Raw genomic sequence first — 13,487 nt, 5'->3', positions numbered from 1 at the left:
CTAATTTTTCCTCTTCTACCAGATGTGCTAATGTTGGAGCCGCTGTTTGGTCCTGTGGCCCTCTACTCTTCCCTGTCTATGTTCTCTCCCTAAGAATTCTATCCAGGAGAACGTCATTAAATAGCAACTATATTCTCCACCTCTCCAAACCATGCCTCTACTTTGACAGCTTCCCTGGACTCCAACCTTCCATATCTAATGGACGACACCTCCTCTTGATGTCTAAAAACAATCTTGTCCTTGGGATGGGAGCTACTGAGTCCCACCTACCTTCCAAAGTAAAGTAGCTCAAGTCTTTGGCATCTTCATAAATGGTACTCACAATGAGGGCCACTGCAGTTAGACAGAATGTAACCTATATAATTCATGGTAGTCCCTACTTCAATTATCCTTGAGTTCCCTCTTATCCTGCCTGATGGCACAACTCCTTGATAGCTGATCAATTCTACTGCCATTCTAGCTCAAGCCTCCATCTTATCCATGCCAGATCTGTGGAACAGTCCAGAAAGTGTCTTCCCACTGACACTCTTGCTTCCTCGCCAGGTCTACTTTCCATCCAGTAGCAAAGATGACTTTTATTAAATGAGATCATGCCCTCTTCTCCAGCTCAACTTCTGTCAATGATTTTTCTGGTACATAAATTTATACAAGACCTGCAACGTTCTGGTGCCATCCAACTTTGCAGGCTCATCCTCTGTCACTGTCCCTCACTCATTGCACTCTAGCCATTCTGGTCATTTTCTGTCCTCCAACATGACACACCACCCAATTTTTTTAAATGTATTTAAGAACTATCCAGAAGAGGGAAAATTAAAAATACTATACCTTCATGTTACTGAAGTTCTTTTTGTATATATACCGTTTCCGGAAGAGGGCAGCTGCAAATGGCGACACTTCCAGACCCATCTGTGACATGCACTCTGTTTCCCTAAATAAGACTAATATCTGAGGATCAAAGTTCACAAACAACTCCCCAGTGTCTGGAGCCTTCACCAACAAAGAAGCCTCAAGACCTCTGTGAACTTCTCTGATCTGTGGGAAGAAGTCAGCATCATTACCATCAGAACATTCAGTGAACACAAAGAGCATCTCACTCAGCCACTCCAGGGGATCCAGGTTGCTAAGTGTTCTTGCATGGACCTGAGCTTCCTGATTTAAAGGCAATGGGAATGCCTGCTCTTACCTAAATTCTCTCTCAGAAATAATCTCCAGGTTCTTGGTGGTGATGGTGCACGGTCAATTCAATAAAATGTTTCTTTCATGACTCTCACACTTGCTAGAGAAGTGGACCATGCCATGGTGGTGAGTTCCCAAGAGCCGTTCAGCTCCCTGATACCAGGCACCCTCGTGCCTACTCAGTTACTCCTTCTATTGAAAGTTTCACAAAACCCAACTAAACTCAGTTTTCAGTTACCTAGAAATACAATCAATATGGCTAAGACACACCACTTCCTGCCAATCTACAGGTAAATATTTGTAGGGGATAATTTGATTAGCCACTAAGATTGCCAAAAAATATATTTAAGACTTTGTCTAACAGACATACTGTTGTATAAGACACATTCGGGTCTTATCACATTTTACAAAGAAAGAAACCCTAACCTGTAGGGTAGAGAAACTCAGAAAGAGGATTTTCTCACAAAGGAGTTTACGAATTAAATAAAAATGGGTTTCTGATGCATGGTTTGTGATGCTTTCCAAACAGACAATTATATTCTTTCAATAGAGTCGATCAAAGTGATGTCTAAAATACCCACAAATCCAGCTTCCCGGAGGACTATCCTGCCAATGCTACAGAAAAGCTCCAGAAGCTTTCCAGTAGAGACCACTTAAAGAGCATCAGTTTAGGGGCTCACCTGTTGAATCCATGCCCTGTGGTAGAGGACCTCGAACTCCAGGAGGACCTTGGCCAACCTATTGTAACTGCGGATTATAGGCTTGGCCTCAGCTGTCCTCAGCACTGTCGGGTGCTGTTGGAAGAGCTGCATGGGTTGCTGGATCCTGTGGAAGAGTTGGCGGGCCCACAAGATCTTCCCTGCGATGGGGGGCTGGTCTCGAGCCAGAGGAGGGTCATACTTCTGCTTTGTGTAGAGCTCTGAAATCATACCAATGTCAGCCCCGTAACTCTCCAGGATCAGTCGGTATTTATCATCGATACCAAGATTAGGTATATTCAATCTGAAGAAAATGCAGAAAAGTAAAAGTTTGAATTAATGGGAAGATATCTACTAATCTTATTTATTAGCATTTATTTTAAAACATATGGTAATGGGAAAGAACAAAACAGTTGTGTAACATATTAAAAGAATTGAGATACTATCAATCCTTACAGTGTAGGCAAAACTATTAACTTGGGAAGAATTTTTTCAAATTACTCCAACATTAGACATATTACTACAGGCAGTCACAAGGTACTTCAAAGCTGAGCATATTCTCTATTTGCAGAAATAAAGCAAAGCCTTAATCCTTCAGAGAATTAATCCTCCTAATCCTCTAAAGAACTTAAAACTGTGACTTTATGACTCGGGCTGTCAAAAGAGGCTTTTCTTTCCTTTAGAATATGAAGTAATAACAGTAATAATAATAATAATAGATAAACTATGCTCAAGTTACTCCAATTTTAGAAAATGGAACTTGGAAAATTATTTCAAATTTTTACCTCTCAAATTTCTTTAACATACTTAGAGCTTGATTTGTGTTTTGAATCTTCTCAAATGTAACATCCATGAACTTCTGCAATTCATTCTAAAGTAGAATAAAATGTGATTATGGACAAAAAAATTAACATAGGGAATTGTGTTTAGTAACAAGTGAAAAGAATTTTCGATTCCCTACAAATGTCTATAATAAAGGACAAAATATAATGGAAAATTTGATGAATTTTAAAGAAAAATAAATGCCCAGAAGCCAGAAATAAAGAGACCTGGGAAGCAGAGTGGTAAGAGTTGGCAACATGGCAGGCTCCATGCACCTTGGACATAGGGACAGGCCTTGGGACCTTCTTACAATATGGGGCGAGAACTCTGGGGGTCTACTACCCTCAACAAATCCTATAGCAAGCCAGGATCCACAAAGTGCTGCTGTCCAGTGCTTGGTAGGGAAGTATATGTTTAAAAATTGAGAAAGCACATGAGGCTTGCCATTTACCCAGAGCCATGAATAGGGAGAAGTCATCCTAGAAAGGGATCCCCCAACTTTCTTCACCAAGTGCTAGAGAGTAAATATTTTCAGCTTTGTGAAACACAAATCTATTTCACAACTGTTCACCTCTGCCACAGTGGTGTCAAAAAGTAGCCACAGGAAATGCCTTAAAAACAAACAGGCAGGGCAAGACTTGGCACTTGAGTGTGGTTTGCTGACCACTGCCAGGGGCAGCTGACCTCCCACCTGTGGCACATGAAGATAAAGGGCCCACATTCATGGTCCACATTGCATAAAAAGGATCCCCAAGAAATTCACACAGAAACTAGGTAATGCCACTAGAACCTTAGCATAAGTAATGCAAAACCACTCCACAGGAACACTTCCAAAGCCCGAGGCATTAGGACTCCCACAGGAGGAAACAAATAACTGCTAAAGAAGACAAGCTCAAAAGCTTTTGTGAAAACAACATGAAAAAAAAAAATGGATCTTTAAGAGACAAGCAGCTGAATGCACAAAGAGAATTCATGCCAAGACCTAGAGATGATGGAACAGTCAGAAAGGACTCTGAAATCAGGGTGTTTAAAATGATTAAGGAGAAAAAGAAGAAGAAACAGACCATAAAATGATTAGGATAATAGAAAATAAGGGCGCTCCAATTTTAAAAAATAAGAGTTATACATAGAAAGGATAAAAGTATTCTATTCAATATACAACAGATGTAAATAATATATACTTGAAAATAAAATTAATGGACTGCAAGAGAGTTCTAAAATAAATGCCCCAAAATGCTACAGAGAAATTAAAAATAGAAAATATCAGGCTGCAGATGTGGCTCAAGCGGTAGCACACTCGCCTGGCATGCGTGTGGCCGGGGTTGGATCCTCAGCACCATATACAAACAAAGATGTTGTTTCCGCCGAAAACTAAAAAATAAATATTAAAAAATTCTCTCTCTCTCTCTCTCTCTCTCTCTCTCTCTCTCTCTCTCTCTCTCTCTCTTTAAAAAAAAAAAAAAAGAAAATATCAAAAAAGAGGCACAGTAGAAATGGAAGTTAGAAAAAGAAGGTATTACCTATTGCAACATAAAAAAGAACATATATTTATTGGAAGTTCCGGAAGAAGAGCCTAAAATATTTCAAATGATGACTGAGAATTTTCTACAATTAAAAAACAAAAACAACAAATTATAAGTGGAGAAGGCCCACCAAACTCGAGGCTTTTAAAATCACACTTAAAATGCAGAGGTATCAAATATAAAGAGAAAAATAATACTTAAAAACAATTAGGGGAAAGAAAATTATTCATCAAGAAATAAATTTTTATAGGACATACCTGATTGAGAAAGACAGATGCCAAAAGTCAATGAAACATGATTAGGTATAAAGAAAAATAACTTAGAAAGTAAAATTACATGTGAAGCCACACTGACATTAAATATCAAAGGCAACTTTGTAGGTTTGGGGGCAAATACCAGAGGAGGTTGCCATTGGTAAACTCTTGATGAAGTAACCACTAAAGGATATATTTCTTTAACAATTATAAGGAACCCACAGAAAGAAGAAGAAAGAAGACCAGATGTAATAGCAAGCAAATAAATTTGCAAACATGTTGGATATCTACATAGCTATTAACAATAACAACAAGACATTTGGAAAGTTTAAAAGCAAAGTACAACTAAACTGCAATACAACAATAACACAGAAATAAGAGGTGGATAGAATATCAAATAATTTTAAACATTGTGAAAAATATGCAGAAACAACTAAATATACATGTAGAACATTATTGACCTGAACCAATGAAAAAGGAGTAAAAGGAATAATAAGAATTAACCAACAAACTCACAACTACTAGGAAGGGAGTCTCAGCTATAAAATATATTCCAACCAGATGAAATTTTAAGGTGACATGCTCAAAATATGTAAGTAAAAAATAATAGGAAATTAAAGAACAGAAAAATATTTTAGACAAATATTAAAAGAAAGTTGGAGTAGCAATATAAATAAAACACAAAATAGATTATAGGACAAAAAGCATCACTAGAAATAGAGACAACCATTACTGTTAATGGGAATAACTCCCCTGGCAGATATACCAAGTCTAAGCCTATAAGATCCAACCCACAAACCAAAATATATAAAATAATCTGTGACATAGCAGTCACAATAGCTCAAGGAGATCAAAAACTGTTTGGTATTACAATGCATCTATCAGAATGGCCTAAGTCCAGAACACTGAAAATGGAAAATGCTGGGGAGAATTTGGAGTGACAGGAACGCTACTATCATTCATAGCTGGTGAAAATGCAAAATGGTGCAGACACATTCAAGTATGGTTTAGTAGATTTCTATAAAACTAAAAATATTCTTACTGTATAATCCAACATTTGTGCTCTTTGATATTTATCCAAAGGAGTTTAAAACTTATGTCCACACAAAAACTTGCACACAGATGTTTATTGCAGTTTTGTTCACAGTTGCCAAAACTTGGAAGCAACTAACATCTTCCAAAAGGTGATGTGAAACTTCACAACTGAGTAATGGAATATGACTCTTAGAAATAAATATGACTCTTATCTAGCCATGAAAACACATGAAGGGGACATGAATGCATGAAACTAAGTGAAAGAAGAAAATCTGAAAAGGCCACAGGCTATATGCTTCCAACTAAACTCCTGAAAAGGCAAAACCATGAAGACAATAAAATGGTCAATATTTGCCAGAAGCTAGGACATTAAAAAGACAGGGATTGTCAAGAGAAGAAGGAATGAATGGGTGGATGCGAGAATTTTTAGGGCAGTGCCAATACTTTGCATTTTTCTATAATGGTGGATATGTGTCAGTATACGTTTGTCCAAACCAATAGAATGTACACCACCAAACAGTGAATCTAACGTGGATGATGTTCTTGGATGACAATGATGTGTCAACACAGGGTCATCAGTTGTAAGGAGTGTATTCATCTGATGAGGAACGTCAATAATGGGGGAAGTCACACAATGGGGCAGAGGCAGGACCAGGGGATATATGGTAAACTTCTGGGCTTCTCTCAATTTTTCTAAGAACCTAAAATTACTCCTTTAAAAAAATATTTTTAAAGATACTTAATAAGAATAGAAAATATTTCAATAATACAATTAAAAGCTTGATATAGATATAAAGAACCCAAATCCCAACAGGAACACTACCCATTTCAGCACACACAGAACATTTGCAAAACTTAACAATGACCTAATGTCTCAGAGGACATCCCAGGAAACACCAAACACTAATACAATATACTCCACATTCTCACATTCAACTACAAAAATTTAAGTAATAATAAAATGAGAGTCCAGCCAGGAGTATGGCTCTGTGGTAGAGCTCTTGCCTAGCATGTGGGAAGCTCTAGGTTCTTTCCCAAGAACTGCAAAAAAAAAATTAATAAAATAAGAGTTAATAAAGTATAATAAAAAAGCTAAATTACATGTTTCAGTAACTTATGAATTAACATCTATCCCATTTGCTGAGAAAACACAAACACCTCCTTAGCATCCAGCATAGAATTTTCCTGGGACCCTTCCTAACCCTAGCCAAGCAGAAGTATGAGACCGATGTCCCTCAGGTGCATACCCTATCTTATTTGGTATAGCAACCATCCGACTCTATGCATGTTTTGTAAGCCTGTCTTCCTTACAAGTTTCTCTAGGACTTGGTCCATATCTTTTTAGCTTTGAATCCTTGCTTTCTGGCACAGTATCAAAATATTGTTATTTTATAATGAGTCATTTTAGATTATAATTGCAATCCCCTCCCCTCTTTTGGGTGCTGTATTCATTCCTCTATTCTAACTTAATATGCACTCACATTTCAATCATATCACTGCTTCCTGTCTGACTGTAAGTTTAGGAGGCAAATCTACCCATAGCATTGATGCCTAATACATCATTGTTATATAGTAAACACATGTTTCTTTGCAGTAAATCTATTTTATTAACCAATGGGGCTAAGACATGATCCCTGCCCTCAAAGTGCTTACCATTAGCTACTGAAGTACCTCCCATGTGATCGGAAATCTTTGAGGAAACACAGATGAGGACAGGACAAGTGAACACTGATTATGCAACATAAAATCAGGACCCACGCTGTCCATCAACTTTCAACACAAAGAAATCAGGATCCACTGTCCTTATGTTTGAATCAGACTCCAAAACATATCATTGTTTAAATTATTATAAACACTGTATCTTCTCACTAAATGAAATGTCATAGAGCCTAATGGTTCAGAATTTTAATTCTACAGCCAGCTTTCCCAGGTTTGACCCAACCCTGCCACTTGTTATCTGTGACTTTGGGAAGGTCACTTAACCTCACCATGCCCCCAATTTCTTCCTCTGCAAAATGATAGTTATAGAGCACCCACTTCCTAGGGTTATTGTGATCATCAATTTACAAACATGAAGTGCTCAGGACAGCTCCTGGCACACAGTTAGCTAGCTTTGTGACGATTCCTTCTACTTTGAACTCACTCCTCCAACAATGCCTCCCAGCTCTTTTCCCCTTGACATGCACAACTTTAGTGCAAACGAAAAATTCTTGAAAGGAAGTGATAGAATGGTCATTTTCCTCTGTACCCTTTCTGTACCCTTGCACCTCACTGAGATAAAAGAGGTCTACATATTAACTATGGCAGACGCTACAGGTTATCTCACATTTCCTACTAGTTATCACCTTTCCTCATAACAAACATTCCCAAGAACCCTACTGAGTCCTTCCCCTTCTGTATTTACCACAGGATGCCACAGTCTATGCACTCTGCTGGAACTAGCAAGCCCAAACCCTGCCCCGGGAATCTGGAGCTGGAGTAGTCTTATGGTATGTTCTCAGAAGCTGATGATGGCCATGCTGCTCACAAGGGCTGTAGGTCAAGATGACTGTTCACAGTGAATAGTGGGGAGGGGAACGAGACCCTCAAGATCAAGTGGGGTCCTGGCATCCTCCTGTCTAAGGTTTCAAAGACCAGCAGCAGCCCTGCCTTTGGGACCTGCCAGACACCATGGAGGTCTACTTAGGCTTCCTCTGAGCATAATCATTGCTATAAAGTAACAAACAAATGGAAGCAAATGTCTTCTTTCTAACAGCCACAGTGTTTCAAAGGAAGATGAAAGTTAACTTTCTAAGAACTAGGATGAAGACAAGCAGAAGTCTGTGATTATAGATCATTATCCAAAGCCATATTTATGACCCTTTAATCTACAAAATAGAGCCCTCAATTATTCATCTGAAATCACCAAATGCAGACGGAGGTTGCTATCGGTCACCTCTATGATGAAGACGCCTCTCTCTTCTGAATGGCTAATGATTAGCAGCATTACACAGAAAGGGAAAAATAAACATGCGACTGTCAACAGGAATATTATTATACAACCTACATGAAGGTCATTAGTCTGCCTGCGAAACTCTTCATAATCCTGTGCAAAATCCATTTTCCGATGGTCTAAGAAATCATATTCCTTTTTCTTTATGGTTGCAACAATGTCCTGGAATATTATGAAAGAAATAAGACAACATTTTAATATTCTTGCATTATTTAACTAACTATGACCCTTAAATGCAGAATCTACACAATCATTCCTGGGAACTTTAAAAGAAGCCTATTTCTGTAATTACTCACATTGCTTAGTGCTTATTGTTTTATAGGCAGTATAATTCGTCATGCTGCATTTAAAGAAATCATTTGGAAAGCATTTTCATGAGGTTTTATATTTTTGAAGAAAAAATATAAATTAAAAAACACATTTGAAAATTAGGAGAGATATTTTCTCTAAAAGTTACTTATTAATCACATCTGAAATAACAAAAACAACGCAGTAGAATTGACAAAATTACTGTTTGTTAAATAATTTAAATCATCTCAGAATATAAATAAGGTTTTTATACAACACAAACAATATAGGAATAAATTGACTAGGTTCTAATGTCTACTGATAAGATAACTACTACTCAAGCTTCAAGTGTCTTAAATAAAAACCACAACCTACCACTTAAAAACTCTCTAAAATTAATTGCTTCCTACTGCCCTGCAAGGCTACAGTCTGTGACTGTGAAAGTACAAATTAAGCAATTCATCTCCTTGAAAATACTATCATCAGAGGTTTTGTTTGCACTGAATAATGAGCTATAGTGCTCTGTGATCGCTCTTCACAGGTACTAAGCCATTCTCAAACCCAGGTGCCCACACTATTGACAGAGGCATATAATTTTTATGAAGAATATTGGGCCTCCTTCCATAATCTCACCTTCAAAGTCATTTCTACTTAATCATCAATTCAAATCTCTCAATAGACAAAGGTGTATAAACTACATAATTTCTTGAATCAAGTTTACAAGTTAAAACAACCTACTTTTTCATCCTGTGTAACTAAAAAATCAGTTACTTTTAGAAATTTTGCATATGAAAAAATGGAAAAGATGTTATAATATCTTATTGTAGTAATTTAAAAGATTTAAATTACTACTTAGTGTAGTAATTTAAAAAATTTGGACCAGAGGAAAACCTGCTCTATGATTAGATCTAATGATTGCTTAAGAATATTAAGTTAAATAAGTGAATTAATGTGACCTTTAAATTAATCAAACTCAGTCTATTTAATAATTTACTTAATAGATAGTTGTTGCACACCCATTTTGTGCCAGTAAACTCTGAAGATACAGGAATAAACAGAACCCACAAATAACCTTGACCTCATCTAGCCACATACTTGGTGGAGACAGGGAGTTGGAATATATAGAGATCACAATTAAACAAAGACTATCAGCTCTGACCAGGTAACATGGGTAATGTCACTTAAAGTAATGAAACAGAGGTCAAGCTAAACGTCACTGAAAGGGTGATTTAAGTCAAGCTCTAAAGGCCAAAGAGGAAACAACCATGAGATTATCCAGAGGCAGAACCTTCCAGAAAAAACAAAAAAATTAAAAGGCTCTGCAAGCCCTGAGTGGACTGACCTTGCCTGCCCTGGGTCTGAAGATGATGCAATGAGACGAGAAGCAGGGGAAGGGGGCAAAGGGCTGGGCAGGGTCTTACCAGCCAGGCAGAGAGCATGAGATTCATTCCCCTGATGCCATTTTGAGCTTCTGATGTTGGCCCTGATTCATGAAACTCTCACTTTGTGCTTTCATGAACCATCTACGTTTTATCTCACTACCGTCTGGTGTATCCATTTTAATCAGTATTTCACTTTAAAATTTCAAAGCAATTGTGCAGTATTTTTATCGGGTTAAAAGAAGCTTCTTATCTGCCTTTAGATGTACAGTTCAACTTCTCTTTCAAAATAAGCTTTTAAATTTGTCCCAAAGTTATTTTTTTATTAAAATAAAAAAAATAATTTATACGATTCCAAACTGAAAATATAAATGGGCCTATTCTCTTTGCCTTGAAAAAAACAACAGTTTCAAAGCGTAGCTTATCCACCTTGCAGATGATACACAGCACAATTTAAATGTTCCCTGCTATATAAAAGTATTTTCTCTCCTAAAACCTGATGTACTCAGGAAATGAAAAAGATTCCTTATATTACCCTAATTCAGTTAGAGTACAAAAATTAATGTGTGGCTGTAAATTTTGTGATCCTTTTCAAGTTCAAATAGGAAAAAACAATAATTTAAGTTCTAGAGTCAATATCCCCAAACAAGGAAAAATTGACTAGACCCACATTAAAAACTCAAAACATATTCTGTTTGTAAATTGTCTTTTAAAAATCTTCAAAACACTAGTAGGTCACTGTGCCCACTTTCAAAACTAAGATTCAGAATACAAGTCCCTTTACAGGATAAAGAGAAAATTCAAAATAATTAGGAATATTAGAACTCTAACGAAATCTGTCTTTTTATACTTTTAATATGTGTTCAAATAGAATGCTTAAATGCACAGACAATTGAATGGTACTCAGAACTTGGTGTCAACTAGTGCCTGACACTTAGTATGTTCTTCATTAAATGTTTCTTGACTTAGTAAATGAAATAATATGTTATTTTTAAACAGTTTTCTTATTCTACTAAAGGAAAAGTTTTTTCTAATGGTAATTTATTTTATAGTATTGGAAAGTCATTCATATAACACACCTGAAAAGAGCATATTAACACAATTATGCAATACACAAATCTAATTTCTTCATTATTAAGGGATCATGAGATTATATTTTACATTTTAGACTGATGATTTGAATCAATCTAAATACCATTATTTGTATCAAATACTAAAGTTTAGTTATGGACAATGACAGTGAATACAGTCTTAAAGTATAAAACCTGGTATTTAGTGACCATGTCTTCTAGCCCTTCAATCTTAGAGTCTTGTAGGACTGAATATGTCTTGAAGGTTGTAAAGATGTCCATTATCTTGGCAAGGCGTCGATGGAAAGTTTCAAATTTTCCAAAAATATATATTTCACTAAATTCAAATTGTTTTTCACTTGGTTTTTCTTTAAGCTTTTGTTTTGTCTTGTGAAAGCAGTGCTGGTACTCCTTAAAATCAAAAGCCAAGTATAAGCAAGTGAGTATGATGGGGCTGAAGTGTAGCTCAGTGGTAGAACACCCACCCAACATGCACAAGACCCTGAGTTCCAGATCCAGACCATTAAATAAATAAACAAATAAATAAGAAAGAAAGAAAGAGAGAGAGAGAGAACACACAATGATTATTTTGTTTTCTTAAGTGCAGGTACCAGCAAATTTAGGAAGAAAATGTCCATCTTTTCACAGTTTCATGCCATCTGTCAGTCTGGAATATCATCTTTTCCCATCCTCCAATCTAGCAAGCTCTTAATTATTCATGGTGCAACTCAAAGGTATAGTTTCCTACCCTGGCCCCACCATTTTGGTAACAGCATAGATGTTCCTACCTCCCCATAGGTCTATAGAATGATGCTGAAGGAAAACTATATCATCTTCTTCACCCTGTAGCTCCAGAACCTAGCATAGTATCAGGACATAGAGGACCCCAACAGCTCAGCTTTCTGGAAAGGTTTATTAGCAACCAATTTTCTTAACAGTAAAAAAAATTACTGTTCTTTAAGTCTATTGATAAGATGAATTACATTTATTGATTTTCATATATTGAACCAACCTTGGATGCCTGGGATGAACCCCACTTGATTGTGGTACACTATCTTTTTGATATGTTTTTGTATTTGATTTACCAGATTTTTATTGAGAATTTTTGTATCTGTGTTCATTAGAGATATTGGTCTTAAGTTATCTTTTCTTGATGTGTCTTTGTCTGGAAACTGTATTATATATACACAATGGAATATTACTCAGCATTAAAAGAGAATAAACATGGCATTTGCAGGTAAATGGATGGAGTTGGAGAACATTATGCTAAATGGAGTAAGCCAATCCCAAAAAAACAAATGCCAAATGTTTTCTCTGATATGAGGATGCTGATCTATAATGGGGATAGGGTGGGGGGGGGCATGGAAGGAATGGAGGAACTTTAGATAGGGCAAAGGGGAAGGAGGGGGAAGGGAGGAGATAGCGGTAGGAAAGATGGTAGAATGAGATGGACATCATTACCCTAAGTACATGTAAGAAGACACGAATGGTGTGACCACTTTGTGTACAGCCAGAGACATGAAAAATTGTGCTCTATATGTGTACTATGAATTGAAATGCATTCTGCTGTCATGCATAACAATTAAAATAAGTAAATAATTTTTTAAAAAATTACTGTTATTTTAAGCAACCAATAATATAAATGCTAAATAAATTAAGATAGTCTCAGCAAAAATAACAAAGATAATAAAACACCTAAAGGTATTACTGAGCTAGCCATTACCTGCTTCAGTTTAATTGCTGATAATATTTTTTCCATAACAACATCCTGTGGCTGGTTCCAGATGGAAGTGGTTCCATTGTTGGTAATATAGGCTTTACATGCAGAAATCATCTGGTTTGTCACCTGGAATTTTCCAATAAAATAGCTGTGGACTACAAATCAAAGTAGAGGACCCTCTACTCTTCTACTTCTCAGAACTCACAGTCTGTGAACTCTATCTTTAGATTTCTTTTCTCCCAGCACAATTATAATAAGCTCTGAACCTTTAATACTGTCAAAATCATCTGTGAAATCACAGAGTTGGAAGCACAGCAGAAAATCAACAATTGCAGCATCTTGTTCATGCAGGAGAAGGTCTTAACCAACCAAAGGATTCACCTCCTTGTCTTACCATCTGACAAGTCTCCCTGATCTCCCTAGGTGGCCTGCTGTAGCATCTACCTCGCAGTTTACAAGCACTTTGATATTTCATGCCACCATGACCTATAGTAAAAATGTCAAAAGGAGATCACAGAAAGGCCAGGAAA

General features: G+C 36.7%; 1 protein-coding gene across 1 annotated transcript in view; it reads right to left on the bottom strand.

The window, feature by feature from the left end:
- Positions 1–13,487, bottom strand: part of Dnah5 (dynein axonemal heavy chain 5) — a 281,736-nt gene that overhangs the window by 189,672 nt on the left and 78,577 nt on the right. Inside the window, exons 10-15 of the mRNA XM_077109537.1 lie at positions 12,961–13,083; positions 11,433–11,648; positions 8,555–8,662; positions 2,660–2,745; positions 1,857–2,178; positions 826–1,032 (exon numbers count right to left, since the gene is read on the bottom strand). Of these exons, the coding sequence (XP_076965652.1) occupies positions 826–1,032; positions 1,857–2,178; positions 2,660–2,745; positions 8,555–8,662; positions 11,433–11,648; positions 12,961–13,083 (1,062 nt within the window). The remainder of the gene's footprint in view (positions 1–825; positions 1,033–1,856; positions 2,179–2,659; positions 2,746–8,554; positions 8,663–11,432; positions 11,649–12,960; positions 13,084–13,487) is intronic.

Source organism: Callospermophilus lateralis, chromosome 5 (assembly GCF_048772815.1).
Source record: "Callospermophilus lateralis isolate mCalLat2 chromosome 5, mCalLat2.hap1, whole genome shotgun sequence".
Classification (NCBI taxonomy): domain Eukaryota; kingdom Metazoa; phylum Chordata; class Mammalia; order Rodentia; family Sciuridae; genus Callospermophilus; species Callospermophilus lateralis.
Note: the sequence above shows the minus strand (reverse complement) of the source record. Positions and strands in the feature narration are given on the sequence as shown.